Source organism: Marmota flaviventris, chromosome 6, assembly GCF_047511675.1.
Source record: "Marmota flaviventris isolate mMarFla1 chromosome 6, mMarFla1.hap1, whole genome shotgun sequence".
Lineage (NCBI taxonomy): Eukaryota > Metazoa > Chordata > Mammalia > Rodentia > Sciuridae > Marmota > Marmota flaviventris.
This window is the reverse complement of record NC_092503.1, coordinates 85,988,012-86,012,284: the sequence shown is the minus strand read 5'-3', so window position 1 is coordinate 86,012,284 and position 24,273 is coordinate 85,988,012. Positions and strand designations below refer to the sequence as shown.

At 36.1% G+C, this 24,273-nt stretch overlaps 1 protein-coding gene across 1 annotated transcript in view; it reads left to right on the top strand.

Annotated features, from left to right (window-relative positions):
* Kcnq5 (potassium voltage-gated channel subfamily Q member 5) overlaps positions 1–24,273 on the top strand; it is a 544,104-nt gene that overhangs the window by 380,781 nt on the left and 139,050 nt on the right. Inside the window, exon 3 of the mRNA XM_027928097.2 lies at positions 16,592–16,718. Coding sequence (XP_027783898.1) covers positions 16,592–16,718 — 127 coding nt within the window. The remainder of the gene's footprint in view (positions 1–16,591; positions 16,719–24,273) is intronic.

Genomic DNA, 24,273 nt, shown 5'->3' with positions numbered 1-24,273 from the left:
ATTCTCCTGCCCAGAATAGACCTACATATATAAGTGCTATCCCAATTGCCCCTGCTGAGGGGCAAGAGCAGCTGTGAGGTGACAGAGAACCCAAACTGGCTCTTCTTGAGACCTTTGTCCTGGGGCATATGCCTCATTTCCATCAGAATAAAAGCAAAATTCTCAAAAGAACAGAGGAGACCCTACAGACCATGGTCCTCCATTCCCACCTATCTCACTCTGGCCCCTCTCCCTTACTCAGCCTCCTTCAGCCACCCTGGTCTCCTATTCTTCATTCACACCCCAGAACTTTTGCTGCAACTGATACCTCTGCCTAGATGCCTCTTCTATCAAAGAGCTGCTTGACTCACTCCTTTGACAACTTCAATTGCCTCCAGAAAGGTCTACCTTAAATCTCCAAGTATTTAAGACTGCCAGCTCTTCCCAGCACCACTCTTTAATCAGTCTCTAGAGTTGTCATCTCCCAGTGTTCTGTAAAATGTAATTGTTTTATCGTCTACTTTCCTCCACTGGAAGTACCAAGTGGGCAGGGATTTTTCACTCTGGTCACTACTCTATCCTTATAATCAAAAAAGTACCCCACACCTAGCAAGCACTCAACAAACATTTAATGAATGTATTTATTTTATTTAACAATTTATAAAGTGATTTCTGTGTATCAGACAATGGTTTAAAAGCCACACAAACATTGACTTGTTAACTTATTTAAAATCTGATAACAAACATTAATAAAGAATTTTTTTTCTTTTTTTTTTTCTTTGTACCAGGGATTTAACCCAGGGACACTCAACCACTGAGCCACATCCCCAGCCCTTTTTTGTATTTTTAGAGACAGGGTCTCACGGAGTTGCTTATGACCTCACTAAGTTGCTGAGGCCAGCTTTGAACTCGCAATCCTCCTGCCTCAGCCTCCCAAACTGCTAGTATTACAGGAATATGCCACCGTACCCAGCTAATAAGGGATTTTTATCCCTATTTTATTGAAACAAAAATGAGGCACAGAGTGGTTAAGTTAAATTGTACATACCTCATAAGTGGCAGAGTCTCTCTGTGCCCTGGGTTCTGCTAAATGAATGAAATAGTGGAATGTCCATTTTCTGCACTTTGTCCTAAGCATCCTACTATGATAATATCACACTATTTGACACTAACCTAGTTTGGTCACTGTGATTGCCTTCTACTTCCCTGAAACTTGCAGCTAAGCATCTAGGGGCCTGTATCAGGGAAAGAGGCAAGTAAGTATGTCAACTGAGGCAAGGCTATGTGTCTTTTTGTAGATCTATGAAAAATATCAGATCCGAATATTCAAATTCAGTGCAAAGAACTAATGGACACAGAGCTTTAAAAATGAGTCTCAAGCCCCTTGAATTAGTATAGACTCTTCCTTCTGATCCAGCTTGTCATGCCCCTCCTAGGCTGGAGGCTGCCCCCACAGATCACAGGGGCCTTGGAGTTACCTATGGGGCAGACTAACACATTTGCATTCTGATTTATGCAGCTAGCTGTAATTTATTGAAATGATAACCTCAATGTTTAGAAAATATTTAAGAAGATTGAAAGGGGGTAATTAGAATTTGGGAGGAGGAATATCTCTTACCAGCTTTCCATTGAGTTTATGCTTAGGGAATCTCTGCTAATAAACTGTTGCCAAATAAAGATCCTGCTGGGTTTTCTTTAATTAACGAGATGGCTTGGTTGTAATTATTCCATTAATTGTTTAAATGCAAATAACTGCTATTAAGGATCTTCAGAAATGTTTGCTCTCAAATATGTTAAACTTCCCTCCTTGTCCTTTCATTTCTGTTCTTAATTTTCCTAGTGAATCCTCTTTTAATAAATGGTGCAAAAATATGTGTTACCCAAACTCTAGTGGAATTGTTGCAAACTCTGAACTAGTGCAGTCTGAAAGGAAGTGATGAATTGTGTTTGTGCTCTTGAAAAAGATAAGATTCCATTGAACCCATATTTACTATGCTAACAAGCAGAGTAAAATATTGGAAGAATGACAGAATAGGAACTTTCAACAGGATAGACAGTTCATTCTTTCTGATGAAATGCCAGTCTTGGATATGAAAAGCCTGTCTTTGAACACTATGTTCTAGTAACTTGCAGACACTCTTTATCATGGGGAGGGTGCTTTAGTCTAATTCTATTCCCTACCTGCAAAGATAGGGCCTAGGAAATAGAGGCAGCAGAGAAGAGTCTCTCCCAGTCTCCACACCTGTAGAGATTCTTGGGATTTCTGTCACCATAAATGTCTATGATGAATGCAGCTGCACAGGCAGGTTACCTACCAGAAGTGGGCCTGACCCAATCTCTTCCAGAGAGGATTTATGGACTGGCCTGGGAAAGGAAGCCGTGATGGAAAAGGGGGTTGCAAATGAGAGAGAATAGCTGTTTCCAACCAAGGAAATTCCCCAAACCCTCCTTGTTTTAAGAGGAGAAGCCGCCCCTGTAAGTTCCTTGTTCCTTTTTCCTCCAGCCCACCACCCCACTGACGCTAGTCAGGCTGTAAACTTACTTCCAGTGCATGTTGCTCCCGGACTTCTTTTGTCTAGATTTTACAAAAGGTCAACTTGACACTGCTGTATCATTTTACCTCTATTCAGGCATCCAGGCTGCTTAGGAAATGGTAAGAAGTGCACTTTCTCCCTCCAGTGCATTCTTCCCTGGGGCAGACTCCGACTTCTAAATGGAGAGTTAGTTTTGCCCAAAGCCTACTTCTTGTTAATGTCCTGTAAAGTCAGTCAGTATGTGCGCCTATATTTCCATGGTTTTGATCTCTAATTGTGTACAGGATGCTTTATTAGTCAAAACTGTGAATCATTTCCTCTCATATAACATTATACTACTACTTTGGTCTCCAGAGCAAGTGTCAGGTTGCCAGATAGGAATAGGCCTACAACCAAATAAAAGAGCAGGAGAGCAGAACAGAGTTTCAAGTTACTGTGACAGATAAGTTCCTTCCTACACTAAGTGATTTTCCAAATCAGTCCAAATGATGGCAATTCATCCTATTGATGGAGGCCATCTCCCGTCAGAGGCTGTTTGGCAGGTGCTCATAATGGGTGCAAGTGAGTAGTGGTGTAGTAATTAAGATATGTTGATGATATGAGTTTGGCAGCAATAACATCCCAAATACTATTATGAGCAAATAAGAGTGATGGCTTCTGTACAAAAGGAATCCTCTCTGCCTAAGATAAAAGTTACACAGCAAGATGAGTCAATTTCTCACCAACAAGGAAACTTCAGAAAAACCAATGGGAATCAGAAAGTGATGTGGTGAATAATAACACAACAGAGAAATAGATTTTGACTGAAACAATGCACACCCCATGTGTTCCCTGTATTCTTCTGTCAGAATAATTCACTATTAAATTAAGTCGACAAATATTTGCTAAGTGTGGTGTCTTATATTTAGGGATAACCAAACGTAGCATTCCAAACACCTGAAAATTTCCAGGTAGTTTACTGTTTATAATATCATCTCAGTTTTTTGTTTTTTTTTTTTTATTTGTTTTGTTTTGGTGGTGGGATCGAACCCAGGGCCTTGTGCATGCAAGGCAAGCACTCTACCAACTGAGCTATATCCCCAGCCCCCATCTCAGTTTTTTTTTTAAAGAGTAGGTATAGAAGACATACTTATCCTTAATCTATTGTTTAATGATTCAAATGAACAACAGGCAAAAGAACTCATTATATTAGTTCTAGATTGTCTATGAGCAGGCCCTTCATCTTACTCAATTTAAGAGTATACTTGATTTATAGCCTAACCAGTCTTGAATAACATTGATGGATGTCTAGAAACAATTAGAGATATAAATAGATATCTCAGAATCATGACAGATTTCATAAAGAATATACTGTGAAGACTCCCATAGTTAATAAAATTGAAACTTTTAAAATAGATAGTCTTATATATATTTGAAATTTCTTTGAGGTCTAAATGTTCAAAATGATAGAAATGTCAAATGTTCCTTCAATTTAGAAAATGTTATTAACCCATTTTGTTCCATAATTCCAGATGTGGGACACCTATAAAAACTTAAATGTAGTATATAATATAAAATTATATAATATATAACGTAGTTAAATAATAATAAATTATAACATTAACATAATATATAAGCCATAGAATATGATTTCTGACCTATTTGCATGTATCTATATTAGTCCCAAGAATCGAAAACTAGGGACTTAATGGTTTAATGGAATATTGTTACACTACTATTTATGTATGTACTTTGGGGATAATACGGTGTTTTATGTCAATCTGAGCTTGCACTGAAAGCTAAAGTGCACTATTTGTGTATTCTATTAATAGGGACACCTGTAGAGTCTCATTTTTCAATTTTTGTCTCTCTTGTTTTTCTTTTTTTATTTGTTCTTTTAGTTATACATAACACTAGATTCCATTTTGACATAGTTATACAAGCATGGAATAGATATTGTTCTAAATCAGACCCTAGTTCCACTCCTTCTCCTTCTCTCTCTCCATCCCCTGCTCTTTTCTTTTTGTTGGCCTTTCTGCTATTTGCCCATAGTTATTTATTTTTTTAATTAATTTCTTGTGTATGTACATGATGGTGAGATTCCCTCTGGTATACTTGTATATGCACAAAGAAAAGTCATCTCAGATTCATTCCACTGTCTTTCCTTTTCCTAACCCCTGCTCCCTTCCCTTCATTCTCCTTTGTCTACCTCACTGAACTTCTATTCTCCAACCCCTCTTATTGTGTGTTAGCATCCACATATCAGAGAAAACATTCAGCCTTTGGTGTTTGGGGATTGGCTTATTTCGCTTAGCACGATAGTCTCCAGTTCCATCCATTTACCGGCAAATGCCATAATTTCATTCTTCTTTAAGGCTCAGTAGTATTCCATTGTGTATATGTACTACACAATCTTTATCCATTCATCTGTTGAAGGGCACCTCTGTTGGCTCCATAGCTTAGCTATTGTAAATTGGGCTGCTATGAACTGACATGGCTGCATCACTGTTGTATGCTGATTTTAAATCCTTTGGATATATACAGAGGAGTAGAAGAATCACTGGACTCCACTCACCACTCAGCAACTTCTGATTCCAGCATGCCCTGGGTAACCCTTGGTTCTCTTTCCTATGAGGCTTGACTAACCAATGATTTATCTGCCCTCTCTCCTGTTTTTCTATATGAATCTAGTTGACTGAGACCCAACATCAAATTCTGAAAGCTTTTGTGAAGAAGACATACAAGACAGTTCTGATTCCTGCTGCACTCCAGCACTACCTAGCTCATAGCCTTTTCAGCCCTGAAAGCCACAAACCCAGGTTTATATTTCTTCCAGGCAATGCCTGCTGTTTTCCCAGTATACCAACAAGCAAAGTGTAACTCCAACTGACAGCCCTACCTCTGATATTCTCAGGACTCACAGGCCCTGCCTTCCTCTTGTATGAGTAAACAGAATACAGGCTGCTTCTGTCTAACCTTCAGGAGCCACTTTGGCTCCACCCTGAATCTTCATTTTCTCCAAAACCCAAGACATTTGGAGATTCTTCCTAAAACATGCATAAACGAAAAGAATAAATATCTCTTACTTTCTTTCCCCCTTTCTTAGGCTATCCTCAACACAAGCATAACCACTGGTGAAAAATCCTATCATTCTAGTAAAAAAGTAAAAAAAAAAAAAAGAGAGATATCATTTAATAACCCCAAATGGAAATAAAATTGATCACTGTATAAGTTAGAAGAGGGATATTCAGCAGTTAATTGTCCTATAGCTTGATCAAAATAGGCACACAAACTGATACCATGACATCTGGTGGTAAGAACCACTCACCCTCTCATGGTAATTAGTGTCAATAAAGCAAAGTAGGCAGGTTAAAAAAATTACAAGACAATTAACTTATTCAGATTTTTTTAATGTCTAGCTAGTTGTTTTTCAGAATTTTGATCTTAATGGATTAATAAAACAGTATGTTAATTGGGTTTCACTAAACCCAAAGCCTTGAACTGAAAGCATCACACCCAGTGAGCGCCTGCCTTAGTTAGAGAAGCCACAACAATGGGAAAGGGGTTTCTCTGGAACCACCACCGCAGCAGCACTCAGGGCACTGCACTTTGTGAGTTTTCTGGTTGTAGGTCTCATTTTCCTCTACTCAAGAGTGGTAGAACACAGTGTTCATCCTGCATGTTTATGGTAACGGTATACATTTGCAAAGTGAATTCATGAGAAGCAGAACACCCATAAATAAAATGAAACTTGCAGAGTAGTTAATTATATGGAAATATGTAAATACCCTAAAGGGAGGACAGATTTTTTGGAACTCAAAGTATAAGACCAATTTCTTTGGTCCAGAAAAGGGCAGCTCTAAGAACAGAGATGTAACTGCCAAGCAAGAAAAGTTCTCCAAGAGCAAAGCCCAGTCCTGACTTGACTCAGCCCCTCAGTAGCTCAAAGACTATCCTCCCTCTTGGCTTGTCACAGGTTTCTGCCTCAGCCCATGGGACAAATATCACCAACAGGAGAAGATAATCAGTTGGCGGGTGTACACTGGTCTTACAAGCCTAGGGATGTCTCTCTCAACTGAAATACATCATTTGTTGGGTTCAAGGAATTCTATTTAAATTTTTATAAATATCTTAAATTTTAATTTTAAATCCTTATAAATAAGAAAACCCCATTAGCCTTGTATGTACCTTATTAGAAAACAAAAAGGGGATATAGTTCAGAGGTCGAGCTCTTGCCTAGCATGTTTAAGACCATGGGTTCCATCCTCAGTACTGCAAAATACAAAACTAAGAAAAATAATGGCCTAATTTTATTTCTGGTAACAGTGTTCGTTTTAAATTGTCAATCATATAATATGGGGGAAAGCTTGTACAATTCTTAAGAGAAAGAAGAGTCTATATGTTAATGAAAAATAGACAAATCTGCAATTTAAATCAAACAAAAACTTGATTTGTTTATTTTGGAGATTTTTTGGTGTTTCCATTTTGATCTGGTTTATTTTGTAGATTTTTTGGTGTTTCCATTTTGATCTGATTTAGGGTTCTCAGCTACTGCTCTAAGTTGAACTGGTTAATTGGTGATTATTTCACAAAATTATGACAGAATACATTATCTGGGCGCAGTTCAAGCTGTAGAAACCTATTATCAATTTTTTCCAGCTTATAATTCATGATTTAGAGATTTAGTTCCAATCATTCTATATGCACATGTGGTTAAATGCACACGCCCATAACATCAACTTCAAACCAATTAAGGTGTAATTAGGTTTTGTGGGTAGGGTAGACCACCAATAAGAACACAGTGAGGCTATTTCTGTTTTCATGGAGGGAAGAGGGAAATACATGAGAATCTCCATTGCATGCTTTGCCAACTGAGGCTCCTTCCCAGAGGCCACCGCCACAAACTGTCCTCATGGATCTATCCTCCCTATGGTATGTGAAGGCCTGAGACATCCACTCTGATGCAGATGTGACCAGGATATAAGTGATCACTTGGGTGACTAACACATACTAAGCAGGCATGATGGCATCTGTCAGCGACCAACCATCCTAAGTGTGTAAAATCACTACAAGAAAGGGTAGAAGTCCTCATTGTGGCATCCCAACTGGTAACAGGGACACACGGGACCAACTAAGATCAACTCCCAGGGTAGGGGCAGGGACTAGGGATGTTCCAGTGTTCTCATATCTTGTAGTGCTATCCTTCTCCCCAAAAGGGGGACACCCACTTCCTGCCTCTGACTCACATGGTCTTAACATGTGGCCCCAATATCTGATAAAAACCTGGCCAGTTCTTCTTCAGTAACAAAGTGTAAATCCAACATTTGGAATGGGGCATTTTCAAACTTCTCCCTTCCGTATTCTCCTCTGAAGAACTTCTGGGACAAATGAACATTGCCATACAGATATGGTTAAGCAAATCGATTTTCAGAAGGAGAATTGTATTTTAACAGGTGTGAAAAACTTAAAGGAATAAATCATGTTTAGGAAAATTTTTAAAATAAACTAACAAAAATGGGGAAGACCTACAGAGGCAATGGATTTTCAAACTAATTCACCCATCAATGTCTTCCTAAGCCTTCCAGCTGGAGAAGCTAGTCCCAGTTACACTGTCCTTCAAAACTCTCAGTCATTGCTTCCAAAGGTATAAAGTATCAATGTTCCTTCATACTGTGTTCTACTTTCCCCATCTCCACTTAGCTCCCTATACCACCCCCTGCAGTGCCTGCTGAGCACCTTGGTAAAGTCCTCTTGTATTCTTATCACCATCAACACAGTGCAGGCATGATTCTGAAAGTATTGATGTGTATTCAACAGTAAGGCAAGTCAGTCATTCTTTCAAATTCTCTTCCAATACACTAATAGTTAATGTATCTGTAAAAAAAAAAAATAAGGAAAACTTTGAAAACTAGATTGATGCTGGTATGTTAGTAAGCATATTTTTGAAATATTTTTCTGCTCTTCAGAGAAACAAAATACAGAAAGCTGATTTACTTTTATATATCTCTTTCTATGTTCTGATTAAAGCGAGAAGCCATTTCTAGGTCTTAATTTCATTTCCTTAATATGTATTATACTGGTGGAATTTTCTAAATTACAAAAAATTACAACTGCAACTCTTCTGACTAAAACTGTTCTTTGCAATTTACAATGTGGTTTACATCACAAAGTCTTTTTCCTGCAGGGATTGTGTGAGGAGGCATGCTGGCCTGCTAGCCCTGTGCTACTTTAAGTATGTGCACACACAAAAACGGAGCAAAAATAGCTGGAAATTGATTATGTTGATATTGTGGATAAAGGCAATAGTTCCAATTTTGTATGTCTAATTAGCCACAGCTCTTCAAGAATTGGTGCAAATGTCACGGAGCTCATAATGGTGGCATTTCATCTTCACAAAAATACCATTTGATGGCATAACACGGGAAAAAACTAATAGTCACAGCAGACAGCTTGTAGATTAGACAAAGGTCACTGTGTTTTAATGAACAGTGCTGTTAATTAATGAGAAAACAACTAGAACATGCGGTTTTAGGCATTGTGAATTTGTACCGGACAAAAAAAATCAATCAATCTTTACCTAAAAACCACTTTAAGCAACTAAAAAATAAAATAACTTCAAGAATAGAATTTAAATCTCAAGTGAAACAACAACCAATGAAATAGTGTCAACAATGAAATAGTGTCAACATTCTCTGGTGTGACATATGAATAGGCTTATTTAATATCTAGAAAAGATGTTTAATGTTAGATTAGTAGCCTTAATAAACATTCTAGAAAGCACTCAGGACTAACTCTACCATGGCCTCTTAGATTTCTTAATTTCTACATGCATTTCCTTGTCTTTAAGAATAGGAAAAGTATTCTATGTTTTCCCAAAATTATGTAAGGACTCATGAGGAAGCACTATTTCTTCAAGATCAGTAATAAAAATAACAAACATTGCCTTTGGTTTTGTAGAGGGCTGCCAAAGCCAAACTTCTAGCGGCTTCTATAAAATAGAAGTAGGATAGAACCAGTATTAATAACACTACCTTTACACTACAGCTTTTCTCCAAGTAGATCAAGTACTCTGAATATAATTCACTAATCTCTTCAGCAGCCATTTAAGTAAATACTATGCAATTTCTTGTTCAAGGAGAACCAAATGAGAGAAAGTGAACCAATTTATCCCAAGGTACAGCAATGAAAGCATCAGAATATATCTCATTTCTGGCGAAATAAAGATCAGAATAACCACCACTAATCTAAATAGTTTCAACTGAACCCAACAGATTTCTAACTCATTTGAAAAGAAAATAAGGAGACCTAGGGAAAGGGGTGATTTAGAGAGCACCACTAAACCAACACACAGTGAGATCAGATCTAGCCTCTGGACATGAAGCAAAACATATTTCCTTGGCTAGATCACTGGTGATGGTTTTGCATTGAAATTTTTATGGATATAATTGTAGATTCAAAAGCAGTTGTAAGAAATAATAAAGAGATATCATGTGTACACTTTACTCAGTTTCCCCAACTGATAATCTTTTGCAAAACTATAGCATAATATCCCAATCAGAATGATAATATTGACAAAATACACAGATCTTATTCTGATTTCTTCAGTTTTACTTATACTCATGTGTGTGTGTTTAGTTCTGTGCAGTTTTATCACATGCAGAGTCAAAATGCTCAACCATTCTGTCATCACAAGTTGCCCACCTCCTCCCTCTCATCCACCCACCCCTTCTCCCCACCTGACCAGCTCCTAGCGATCACTAATCCGTTCTCTATTTTTAAATGTTTTCATTTCAAAAAATGTGATACGAATGGAACAATATGGGACCTAACTTTCAGGATTGGCTTTTTTTCACTCAGCATAATTCCCTAGCAATTGATCTCAATTGTATATATCAATATTTCATTCATTTTGTTGAATAGTATTCCATGGTATGTATGTACCCCACACAGCTGATGAAAGATATCTGAGCTGTTTTCAGTTTGGGGTCATCATGGATGTATTTGCTATGAACATTCATGTACAGGTTTTTATATAAGCAGAAGGATTTTTTTTCCTCTAACATAAATGCCCAAGAATACAATGACTGAGTTATATGGTAATCATGTTTTATAAGAAATTGATAAACTGTTTTCTAAAGAGACTATACTGTTTTACATTCCCACCAGAATGTTTGAGTGATCCAGCTTCTCCACATCCTCCTCAGCATTTTGTGTTGTCACTGTTTTCCGTCACTATTGTCTGTATTAGACATTCTGATAACTGTGTAGTAATATCTCATTGTGGCTTTAATCTGCATTTCCTAATGGCTAATGATGTCAAGTATCTTTTCATGTGCTTATTCATCAGTAATATATTCTCTTTGTTTTCACATTTACTAAAAATATCCTGTTCGTATCTTTTGACAATTTTTTAATTGAATTTTTGGTTTTCTGTTGAATTTTGAGATTTTTTTTTATATGCTAAATACTAATGGCAGATATATGGGTTGCAAATACTTTCTCCTAGTATATAGTTCATCTTTTTATCTTCTGTACATGGAATTTCACAGAGCAAAACATTTTAATTTTGATGCAATCTAATCTATCAAATTTTCATTTTTATAATTGTTATCTGGGTGTTAAGTCTAAGAACTCTTTGCTTTGCTTAGCCCACTCCCCAAAATCTTTTATGCTTTTCACCAAAAAAAAAAACAAACTGTTTTCTATATAAAAATTAAGCCCAGGACTCTTCTTAATTGACTTTTCTTTTTATGTACCAGGGATTGAACCCAGCGGTGCTTAACCACCGAGTCTCATCCCACATTTTATTTTGAAATAGGGTCTTACTGAGTTGCCGAGGCTGGTTTTGAGCTCATGATCCTCCCCACTCAGCTTCCCAAGCCTTTGGGATTTACAAGCATGTGCCACCACCATACTATGCATTAATTGATTTCTGTACAAAGTATAAGGTATAGATTGAGAGTTTTGTTTGCGTTTTTTGTTTGTTTGTTTGTTTGTTTGGGGGGGGGGGTTGTTTTGTTTTGTTTTGGCATCATTGTTGTTTTTGCCTATGAGTGTCCAGTTCTCCAGCATGTGTTTTAAAGGTTGTTCTTCCTCCATTGAATTGCTTCTGCAACTTTAACAAAAATCAGTATGTCTGTGTGGACCAATTTCTGAGTTCTCTATTCTGATACACTGTTCTGTGTGTCCATACCTCTCCCTATACCATCCAATCTTGGCTACTGGAGTTATGTAGTAGACCTTAATATCAGCTAAAGTGATTCCTTTTGCTTTATTCTTCTTTTTTAGGATTATTTTAGCTCTTCTAAGGCCTGTGAATTTCCATATCACTTTAGAATAAGTTTATTTCTATCTCCCAAAAATGCTTTGCTGACATTTTGAGAGAAACTTCATCAAATCTATAGATCAATTTGGGAAGAATTAGCAACTTTAAGTATGTCAAGTCTTGCAATTTATGAAAATAGTATCTCACCCCACTTATTTAGGTCTTCTTTGATTTCTTTCATCAGCATTTTGTAATTTTCAGCACATATAAACTGCACATGTTTTACTAAGTATAAATTTAATTATTATTTTTATTTGGAATAACTGTAAATAATATCATGTTTTTAATTTTCACATGCTTTTTGTTAGTATACAGAAATGTGATTGACTTTTTCATTTTGGTCATATATCCTGCAACTTTACTGAACTCGCTTATTAGTTCTTAGAGTGTCTTTGTAGATTCCTTGAAATTTATTGACAATCATGTTATCTGAAAATAGAGACCATTTTATGTTTGCCTTTCCCAACTGTGTGCCTTTTATTTGCCTCTTGCAAGGACAATGACTTATTGAACAATGTTGAATAAAAGTGTTGAAAGTAGATATTTTGCCTCAGTCTTGATTTTAGAGGAAAGCAGCCAGTCTTTTGCCATTAAATATGATATTAGCTGTAGGGTTTTTATGGTATGATTTATCAACTTGAGATTATCACTCTCTATTCCTAAATTGTTGTGAGTTTTTACCATGAATATACATTCAATTTTGTCAAAGACTTTTTTTTGCATCAATTGATAAGGTTATATTTTTTCTTCTTTAGTTTGTTGATATACTGCATTATATACATTGATCTCAAATATTAAACTGTCCTTGAATACCTGGAATAAATTCTACTTGTTTATGGTATATATATTTTTATAAATTGATGGGTCCAAATTGCTGAAATTTTGTGAAGATTATTGCTTCTAATTTCATTAAAGATATTGGCTTGTTGTTTTTGTTTTGTTTTGTTTTTGTATCCTTTAACCAAATATAGCGGCACACACCTATAGTCCCAGCTACTGAGGACACTGAGGCAGAAGGATTGGTTGAGCCCAGGAGTTCGAGGCCAGCCTGGGCAACATAATAATGAGATCCTGTCTCTTTAAGAAAAATGAATCCAAAAGTATTTTCTCCTTTACTATTTTCGGGAAAGAATTGTGTGAAATTGGCATAATTTTCCTTTAAAAATTTGGTTAACTTCAGCAGTAAAATCTTCTGGCCTGGACAGTTCTTTTTTGAAAGCTTCTTAACTACAAATTCAATCTCTTTGGAGATTATAGGACTATTCACATTATTTGTTTCTTCTTTATTGAGTTTCATGGATTTGGTCAATGTCTTCAGATTTGTGATGTTTATTTAGCTAAATTTATTCATAGTATATTATTTTTGAGAGCTGTAGTATCTACAGTGAGATCCTCTAGTGAGATCCTCTGTTACTTTTCCAATATTGGTGATTTTTTTCAGCTTGTGAGAACTTTACCAATTTGAAATTCACAGAACCAAAACTTTTGGTGTCAGGAATCTTCTTTTTGCTCATTTTCTTATTTCATCAATTCATGATTTATCTGCATCATGTCCTTCTTTCTGCTTTCTTTTACTCTGTGTTTCTAATTTCTTGAGCTAGGATTCTAGATTGTTTGTTTGAGTCCTTTCTTTCTTTCTTTCTTTCTTTCTTTCTTTCTTTTTTTCTTTCTTTTTTTTCCTTAAAGACAGGGTCTTGCTATGTTGCCCATGCTGACCTCAAACAGAGTTCTCCTGCCTCACCTCCTTGCAAGTAACTAAGCTTACAGCCAAATACACTGTACATGGCTAGACCTCTTCTTATTTCTAATACAAATATTTAGTGCTAAAAATTTCTTTTTCAGCACTGCTTTAACTGCATCCCTTATATTTTGGTATGTTGTATTTTCATTTTCTTCCTCTTCTATGCATTTTGTGATTTCCTTTAAGACTTACCTTTGACTAATGAATTACTAAGAAATGTGTGGTTTACTTTCCACATGTTTAGAGATTTGTCCTTTCATTGTTGATTTTAAGTTTGATTTCACTGTGGTTTGAACACAGTCTGTATAATTTCATTTTTTCAAACTCTTTGGAATTTGTTTATGACCTAGGATTTGATCTATCTTGGTACCTATTCTTTAGAACATTGACAAAGAATTAAAAAAAAATCTGTATTCTGCTGTTGTTGGGTGGAATATTCCATATCTGCCAATTAGATCCTATAAGTTATTATTTTATTCAAATATTATATAAGCTTGCTGATTTTCTTACCACTAGTCCTATTCCAGCAGTTCTGAGAAGGGGAAGTGATGAAATCCCCAAATATAACTGTGGATTTCTATATTTCTCCTTTCAACTCTACAAGGTTTTGCTTCCTGAGGTGGAAAAAAAAAAGAATGTTGCCATTTTTTTCTCTGATCTCTTTAAAGAGAAAAAAACAGCAACAAAACTGAAATAACCAAAACTCAGAAATGCAAAAGCCAAATGTTTTCTCTCATATGTGGAAGCTAGAGTAAAATAAAGTAAACAGGGAGGGAAGGATAGGATAATAAAAAGGAAAGATCAGTAGCGTAGAAGAAGGAGATGGAGAGAAACAGTAGAGGGATGGGTAAGGGGACAATGCAGAATGATTCTTTAAAAATCATGCCATGCACTTATATATAAATATACCATAGAGAATTTCACGTTTATGCACAGGTAGAAAGAACCCATCAAATATGAATAAATAGACAGCAACAAGCAATATTTTTGAACAATTGGCCTCAAGAAAATAATTTACAAAATTAATTTATCCTGCCTTACTGCACCATAGAAATAACACAGAGACCTTGGCATACTTTCCTTGAGAACAATGGTTATATATCTGTTGGTACCATCTGTTTCCGGGGAAAATAAAAATCATTACATGGTACTACAGGGGGCTCAGGTGACATTTCAGGTTTTCTTGTGTCTCCTTCACAATATGATGTCTCACAACCAGGGTACTAAACTTCCTGGCATGTGTAGGAGTTAAGGGCAGGGTTAAGGGAAAAAATGGACCTTCCATTAAACTTACATTGGACCAAAGTACAGCTAAGTGGGCATTTTAGGCCTTAACATGGTTTCTATATGTGGAAAGATGTGCTGGATGAAAACAGATGATCAGACACCTTTTGAAACCTTATTAAACAAATAGACTCAATTACACAGATATGCTTTCAAAACAAAAACAAAACCAAATGCTGAATGTTTTCTCTGATAAGTGGATGCTGATCCATAAGGGGGGTGATGGGGGGATGGAGGAAGTTTGGATTGAGCAGAGGGGCAGGGATGTAGAGGGGGAATGGTGGAATGAGATGGACATTATTACCCCTATGTATGGGTATGATTGCACAAATGGTGTGACTCTACATCATGTACAATCAGAGAAATGAACAGTTGTGCTCCATTTGTGTAAAAAAGTTTTCAAAAATGAATTAATAAAAAAAATACCTCTCAGTTCCTCAATCAGTAAATATATTGACCAGAGTTTTGTTGATCTGTGCATAAAGTTGTCTTCAGATATTTATCCTGTGAGAAGTTCTAAGTCACTGTGAGTAAGGAATGATAATATGGAATATTTATTTCCCATCATGAGAAATATTTGCAGAATACTTAGTACAAGATAACAGAAGGATAGAATGGTGTCTCTACTAGATGTTTCCAAAGTGCAGCACATCATCACACGCTCTAACTAAAGAAACAGACATTTGCCTGAAACTTGCAACAAAAATGCCATTTTTATAAATTTGGTAACAGTTTTTGTCTTGGGAGTGGGATGAGAGAGTGAGGAGTGGATTGCAGTCTTTATATAATGCTCTGTATGTCTGTGATGTTTGGAAGTTTCAGTAAAGAGTATGTACCACTTTTAAAATTAAGCCATTGTAATAAAAATCAATTAACAAATGATGTCTACATTGTAAATGCTGAGTCAATCTTGTTTAAAAACTAGAAAGGTAATTATTCAAAAAAAAAACAATTTTAATAAATTCATTACCTGTCCCTATAGGAACAAGTGACTCTGCTAAGTTTGCTCCAGAGATACTTTCCTTTTTCAAATTCCATTCGGTTTTTTTTCTTCTATGACTGACTGTTTAATGAGCCACTTTAGCTGGCCTTTCCCGAGGGTTAACTCACAACTCTTCCTAAATAATCTCAAAGTCATTTTGCTGGCGCAGGTGTTGTTTTTCAGGCAGCTGTTGCCAAAGGGCAGCATAATAATTAACAAGCTTCAGACTCAGAGGATTCAGGGTCTCATTTCTGGCAATGGATATACGTGCTACACACGGTGATGCTTTAGAAAAATCAGTTTTATAAGGAGATTTTGACACTGTAACAAAAGAGCTCAGTTACTCCTAAATATTGACTTCTTGTTCTCTGAGAACAACTCTTAAAAGCTTAAGGATTGTGTCATTCCTTGCACAAAAGGAAGCTTTGTTTTCAGTAGAACTTGCAATTATATTTTAGGGTCTACTCTTCAATTCAGCTATTTCACGTTACTAAATAGCTAACATCAGCTACACTATATATTACAGAGGAGACAGAAACATTATTTGGCATGCATGTTTAGTGTTGAAACTGATTCTTAAATGTTCAGTGTTAGTGACTTGAAAAGGAATATTTTCCCATGATAGTAAATGCAGACAATATGAGGATTCAATTTTCTTCATGTTTAGTTGGTGGATATGGAGGATATGTCCAGAAATAGTCACAGAGATTCCTATTGTGGTTTGCTCCATGGTGCTTCTCTCTGACGTGTCTTATCTGATATTTTAGGAGTTCGTGATGATTGTCGTCTTTGGCTTGGAGTTCATCATTCGAATCTGGTCGGCAGGTTGCTGTTGTCGGTATAGAGGATGGCAAGGAAGACTGAGGTTTGCCCGAAAGCCCTTCTGTGTTATAGGTGAATATGAAAGTCCCAGAGCCTGGATTTATGAACTCTGCATGCTTGTCTCCTGTATTGTAACATTTGTGTAATATGAAATATTCATACCTGTGGAGTACTTCCACAAACCAGATACTAGTGTTTTAAGTGTTAACTCATTTAATCCTCATCACCACACCGTACAATAGATTTTTCTTTTTTTTTTTTTTTTTTTTTTTTGGTACTCGGATTGAACTCAGGGGCACTGAACCACTGAGCCACATCGCCAGCCCTATTTTGTATTTTATTTAGAGACAGAGTCTCACTGAGTAGCTTAGCACCTCACTTTTTTGCTGAGGCTGGCTTTGAACTCGCAATCCTCCTTTCTCAGCCTCTAGAACTGCTGGCATTACAGGCATGTGCCACTGCACCAGGCTAGATATTCATATATCCACATTTTACCAATGAAGAAACAGAGGCAAAAAGAGGCATGGTAAGGTACAGAAAGTCTAACAGGTAGTGAGTGGTTGAACTGGTATTGAAGCCAAGTTATCTTACTCTAGAACACACATTCATATCAAATAAGTTATATTAATAACTTGTATTCAAGGTAGTGTTTCCTTATATTAGACAAGCATTAACTTCAGTAAGTATTTTAAAAATTCAGAGTTTTATTCAACTATAAAGTAAAAGGGAATTACGTCATTTATAAGAATGGATGTGACTTGAGACCATTATGTTAATTGAAATAAGCCAAACTCAGAAGGTCAAGGGTTGAATGTCTTCTCTCATAGGTGGGAGCTACAAAGGAAAAAGGAAAAGAAAGATGGGGGTGGGTATATCTCATGGAAATCAAAGAGAGATCAGTAGAGTAGAAAAAAGGGATAGAGAGGGAGATGGTGAGGGAGGAGGGAAAGCACTGGGGAGCAATATTGGCCAAAATATATCGTTGTATTTTGTGCATGTATAAATATGTAACAACAAATTGCATCATTATGTACAACCATAATGCACGAACAAAAAAATGTAGAAAGACAAAAAAACTATTTCATATCTAAAATAGGGACAACAGATTATGCTCTTGGTAGGCTGGAATGGATACTATTGTATTTTTTCTAATAATGCTTATCAATTAGTATACTTTAAGAAAGATTACAAGTATAGTTTACTTTTTGTTTTGATGACTTTTGGCTTAAGTGTCTGGTTCACCCCATTCCACAATTCCCAAATAAATAGCAGATCTCTGCATACCCCTTGCTACTGTCGTTCAGAGAGACTCCATTCTACTGGGTTCTGACTTGAAATTTTACTTCTCTATGAAGACGCACTCTGGAGTTAATGTTTTGCATCTCCCAGGAAGATAATCCAGATATAAAAACATAACAAAATTGAAAACTCTATATATTAAATCTGTTATTATTATTAGACAGCTAAATTTGATTTTCTTGCTCTTCTATCTCTTGTGCTTAGTCAGTCATTCAAACTCAAATGCTAGAAGTTCCTGTGAGGCTTATTACTTCAACTATTTCCAAGCTGAGAATGTGGAGTTTTAGTTTAACCAAGGTAGTATAGACTATCTCATTCACCCACAATAGGTTTTCCACTTTGTTTTAGAGAGGGTGAGTCATCATCTTAGCTTCCTCCTTTACTTGTGTTCCCTGTTGTGGGGACAGAGTGGATTCAAGAAGGAGACTGACACCTCATTCATGAGCACTATTAGAAATAAACCTTTTTATTCCACACTTACTTTACAGTAGGCACACTTTATGAGAATGCAACCATATTTATGAAAATTTGGATTTTAAATAGTGAATATAGTGAAATTCTAAGTAAAATCAATCTTAAAAATACAATGTTTGGCCTTCATTAATGCAGTCTATTTGCTCAGCTATCTCTCATCTGCAAGCAAAAGCTGCACTTCATTTTGGAAGTCATTGTGCTGAGGTAGGAGGAAAGCAGGTGGTAATTTCCAGCCTTGTGGGTCCATCCAGCTCCAAGACATATTGGTGAAGGCATTTGATTTTTCTCCCAGGAGACTTTTTCTCTTTCAAATTCTCCACTCAAGCAATATTATGAAGGACTGCAACTTGATGTAAAACTACCGCACAGCAAGTACTCTCTGACCCAAACAAAACAATTCACAAGGCAGATGGTTAGCCAAGATTCACTCAACTTCTACAGGATAAGGTCGGTTCATGGATGACTGCAGGAATGTTCCATTCCAGATTTTAAAACCAATTAAAAATTGATTTTGTTCCAATTCCAGAGGCAATGCCAATGTATTTCTGGCCTACAAGCTAAAAAGAAAGTTCTTTCCCAGATGCCTGCAGCCTTTTGATAGCTGTTTTCAGGGATGGGAATATAAGAACATCGTCATCCTTTAATCTTTCTCTTCATGCCTCAGATCCTGCAGGTCTTGTTCTAAAAATGTTATCTGTAATCTTACTTGCTTTTACACCTATCAATAGTGACCTCACAAATCTAGTATGACATTGTTTGGGCATAATTGCAATTTTATTAAGTCTCCAGGCCTTTTCTTCCATTGGGTATTTTATATCAAGTAAATTAATTGCTTTGAAAGAAAATTTCAAGGGTAAATAATGAATTATCATTAAAACAAAGACCAGATATGTACTTACAGTTGGAATAACCATGCCTTTTTCCAAATAGACAAATCAAATGTCACCTGTTTGAAGATAGGAGATTAGACCAGATGACAGTTGAGGCCCTTTCTAGGCTTATTTAGTTGGTCCATAAAAATGCTTGATGAACTGGTAAAAATGGTAAAGTGAGCCCTATAGTTCCCTTGTTCAGCCAAATTTATACTAGCAAAATGGGGGAAAAAAAGGAATAGCACATCTCTCTCTCTCATCTGTCTATAATAGCTGTTCTGAGTGGGAGTTTGGAAATGTAGCTAAAACTTCTTAAGATTTCATCTATTTGTAAGATTTGATTACTCTGAACATGCAAAATACACACCCAAATATTTTTAGAATTCTTGAGGATTCAAGAAAAGAACACAGAAAAGACTGTGGTAGGCTGGATGTTATGCGTTCAATGTGGGAAGTGCTTTCTGTAAAGTACGCCAGTGTTATGCCTCCCCACAATAGAGGACCCCTTCTGGACTGCCCACCCTCCTCAACCCTAAACTCTAGCCAAAACAAGAATGTATTTCTAAAATTCATTGACTTTTTAAAAATCATAAAATCATCATATACTTGTTTGGGGGAAACATTTTAAATACCTTTGGCCTAAGGTAAAAGTCTGTTTGATTCTTTTTAATTAGGAATTTTCTTTCATTACTATATTGAATTATTGCTACTTGGTTTGAATTGAAAATTAGGAAAAGCTTATCTAGAATATAAAATTTTTTCCTTCTACATGAATTCAATTTATATAACCCCTCTAGTATTCTTCATAATAACATTTCTACATCTGCAGGCAATGATCACTGCATTACTAATTTAGAGAGTCAAATATATTTTGTAATGGCTGCCTGAACTGCGCTTCACTTACCTGGGCTGGGTGCTTTATGATTTTTCTACATTCAAACACAAGTCATTCACCCCATAACATCAGTATCAAGAATGTACAAATTATCTCAAAAATTGATTTCATAGTCATTGTTTTTTCCATTTTTTTTTTCATTAATGACCTACCCAGAAAAATAGTACCAAAGGCTGATATTTATATCACAATAATGAGCCTGAGACATCAGAAAGCCAACAAATTACTTTTAACAGTGGCTTTTTTGGGATTCCTTGGTGACTCCTTCTGAAGACAGATATAACAGGGCCATATTTTTTCAGTCTTGCAGTGTGTCTCAGTGAAGCAGAAAATACCAGCCTGTTATTAATCTTGGATCGGTATTTGATGCTAAATGTAAGCTGATTTCTTATTGCTATTTTAAGTTTCCCTTCAGTGTAGTATTTCCACAAGAGGATAAAGTAGGCAAACCACAGCATGATGTCTCCCTAGTGAACTGAGCAAAGATATCTTCAGCTTGAGATAAAAGTTCCTCAGAAAGTACCAACAAGTGTATTTTTTAATAGAAACTGTAGCCAGTTTCTAAGTTGACTAAGAATAAATAAAGAAAGAAAGATTTCATTGAAGTCAACCACATTACAGGCTATACTAGTAAATCTATGATTTCATCTTTTTTTTCTTTCTTAATTGTTCTTTTTAGTTAGAACATACAAAAGAATGTATCTTGACATATTATACATACATGGTGTATAGCTTCCCACTCTTTCTTTGGGCGGGGGAGGTTACCAGGGATTGAACTCAGAGGCACTCGACCACTGAGCCACATCCCCATCACTATTTTTGTATTTTAGTTAGAGACAGGATCTCACTGAGTTGCTTAGCACCTCGCTTTTTTCGAAGGCTGGCTTTGAACTTGTGATCCTCCTGTCTCAGCCTCCCAAGCTGCTGGGATTACAGGTGTGCACCACCACACTCAGTTTAGCTTTCCATTCTTGTGGTTATACACGATGTGGAGTTATACTGGTTGTGTATTCATATATGAATATAGGAAATTTATGTCTGATTCATTCTACTGGCTTTACTATTCCCATTCACCCTCCCTTCCTTCTATTTATTCCCCTTTGTCTAATTCAATGAACTTTTATTCTTTCCTCCCCCCTCCACCTTATTGTATGTTAGCATCCACATATCAGAGAGAACATTCAGCCTTTGGTCTTTTGGAATTGGCTTATTTCATTTAGCATGATAGTATCCAGTTCCATCCATTTACCAGCAAATAACATAATTTCGTTCTTCTTTATAGCTAAGTAATATTCCCTTGTGGTGATTTCATTTTATTAAAAGGAGACTTTAGCTGATAATGTGTTCAAAAGTTAGATCAGAGACTCTCAGAATTGCCATTGGCTTATAAACTAAAGATTCTAGACATTGTATTTCCACTTCTCTGCTTTCTCCATCTTCTGTTCTAAGAAACCTGCTCTTGAACTGCACCATTTTCTACATTCTCAAATCACTTTTTACCTTTAGTAAAAACTATATTCTCCAGTCAGATGATAGACCGGACCACATGAGGACAATAAAACCTCGTTGATTGACCACAGAACATTAAGCCTTTTCTCTTCCTTTAGGTAACAGTAGCTGCTGTTTACTGAGAACTACTATATGCTATTTACTGCTCTAACTACTGTATCAATATTATCTTTTTTAACACTATGTAAGTACCATAATATCCCATTTTATAGATAAGGAAGTAAGGTAGGGCTTAAGAAACTTGCCCAAAGTTAGAGAGGTAGATAACAGAAGTACTAGGATTTCTTTTTCATGATTTCATTCTAGAAAATTTAACCAGCCCAGTTATGAAAAATAAATGGCCCTTATTGCTTGTTAGAAATTTAAAATTAAAATTTAATTAAATTTGTTCATTATCACCAACTGATAAATAAAGAACATGGTACTTTTATGTGATTTAAGATCTTTGAGTAAGAAAACAGATTTAACAAAATAACATTAATAGCAATATCAACCTTATTTATAGCCACTATGTCAAATTACTTATTATTGCTTTCTAACCTGAATGAGAAATTGGGGAGTAAATAGATTTATATGTCCTACATGAAATTACATATGCTCTTGAGCAATGTTATCATGAAGTTTCCTTGGTATTTTCAAATTGAAGACATGTTCAAGGATAAGTAATGTTACTCCCAGAAATGCCTTCAGATGTTTCTTAACACTAATGGACTATTGGTAATTTAAGACATTGTTGACCATATACACAAACTTGATCTTATAAGGTAGTTTTATTAACTGATATGTTTTGACCACACAGAGAGTATTCTTAGAGGAAAATTAATAACCAAAGATTATTTCCCGCTCCTTCTATAAACTATATTTTACTAATGTTTTATACTATCACATGTTATATAAGAAAATTCATTCACAGAGTACTTATGTGCCAAACACAATCATGGTGCAAAGAATACAAAAACAAACAAAACATGGTCCCCACCTGTAAGAGTCTAGTTTCCCGTGCCCTTAAAGAAAGGCAAAATCAGAGAGGAGAATGCTAATTATGGTGATACAGAGGAAAAGTGATAGAGGCTGAAATAGTGATGGTAAATGTTGTAGAATATCATGACTAATTGCATAAGACAAAGGAGCAAAAGATAACTCCCAGGTTTTGAACACAGTCATCAAAATAAAAAAAACCCATATATACAATTTCTACTATGTAAACACATGGTTCCAGATGCTGGGGAATGAAACCGTGAGTAAAGGCGACCTTTGATTAGGTGATCCAACAAAGTCTTTCTATGAAGTGGACACTCATTTAACCTCAAGTTTTAAAAGGCAGCCAGCTGTGAAAATAGTTAGGCACATATATTTCCAGGACAAGGAAGAATAATTGCCCAAATTCTTGAGACCTGACAAGCTTGGCTTGTACAAGGAGGAGACATAAGGTATTGCAGCTGGAGCTCAGTGAGAAGTGGGGAGAATGTTAAGAGGAGATAGAGGAGACAGGTTGAGGTACTGCCCTGAGGGCCATGTCCACCAAGATGCAAGGCAGCTTCTAGGGTCAAGTCACCAGGCAAATCTCCAGGAGGTTGCTGTCAAGCCCAATATAAATGAATATGTGGGTTAAAAACAAGGACATTAATTAGGCAACAAAAAGCATGCCTACTTGTACTTCCTATAAGTAACATGAAATGCATTACCCATTCTGAGGAATAGAAACATAAGTTATAAGGGAATAATAATTCTGAATTTTCTATGTGTCTGTATTTCCTTCCTTAGAAACATGAATTTTTCAAATTTAAAAATAAAATGTGTTATTTCCTATGAGCTACTAGAATTATAATGTGATGGAAACTTTTTTATAGCCCCATTGGTAGCTATCACCAGAAAGCAATTCCTGAGACCTTCTTACCAAAAGACTGTTCCAGACTCTTATTAGTTATAATGATTGCAATACAGATTTATTTCATTAAAGATTATTTATTTCCTTTGAGAAATTGTCCCCTTTTGCCTTGAGATGTTGTCTGAAAACTTATGATCAATAAGAAGCATTAAACTGTCACTATGGGGTAAATTTTCAAAGTGGTGCTTGGAATTTGCCTGTATGAGTCCCATTAACTTCAGTGAAAGTCCTACAGTTAAACTGCGGCATGAGGCTTTGAAAATGTTCTATAATATGTCTTTGCGATGTTTTTTTTTTCTTTAATAAACATCACAGTGCACAGCTGATTGCAGTATTTAAGAATGTGGATAATGTACTGTGCAGTAGGAGGCTTTTAAAATTAGATTTTAAAGCTTCATTTCTATTAAGAGTCACAACAACAATATAAATACATCTTTAATTCTTCAAAGAGTACCTTTCTATAAAGGAATTTGGAGCTCAATTAGAAAATGGAGCTCATAAAGCAGAACTATGCCCCTCTGAGACATTGTTTATCTCACTCTATAGATGGAAAAATTGAGGCACCATGATGTGGGTGCTTTGTCCTCAGCTATAAGCAGCAATGAAGCCAGGAATAGAAGGCTGGCCTCCCAGAGCTCACTGCTCTGAAGCATTGCCTCTCGTTAGAGTCAAATTTAATTACAGTGTAAT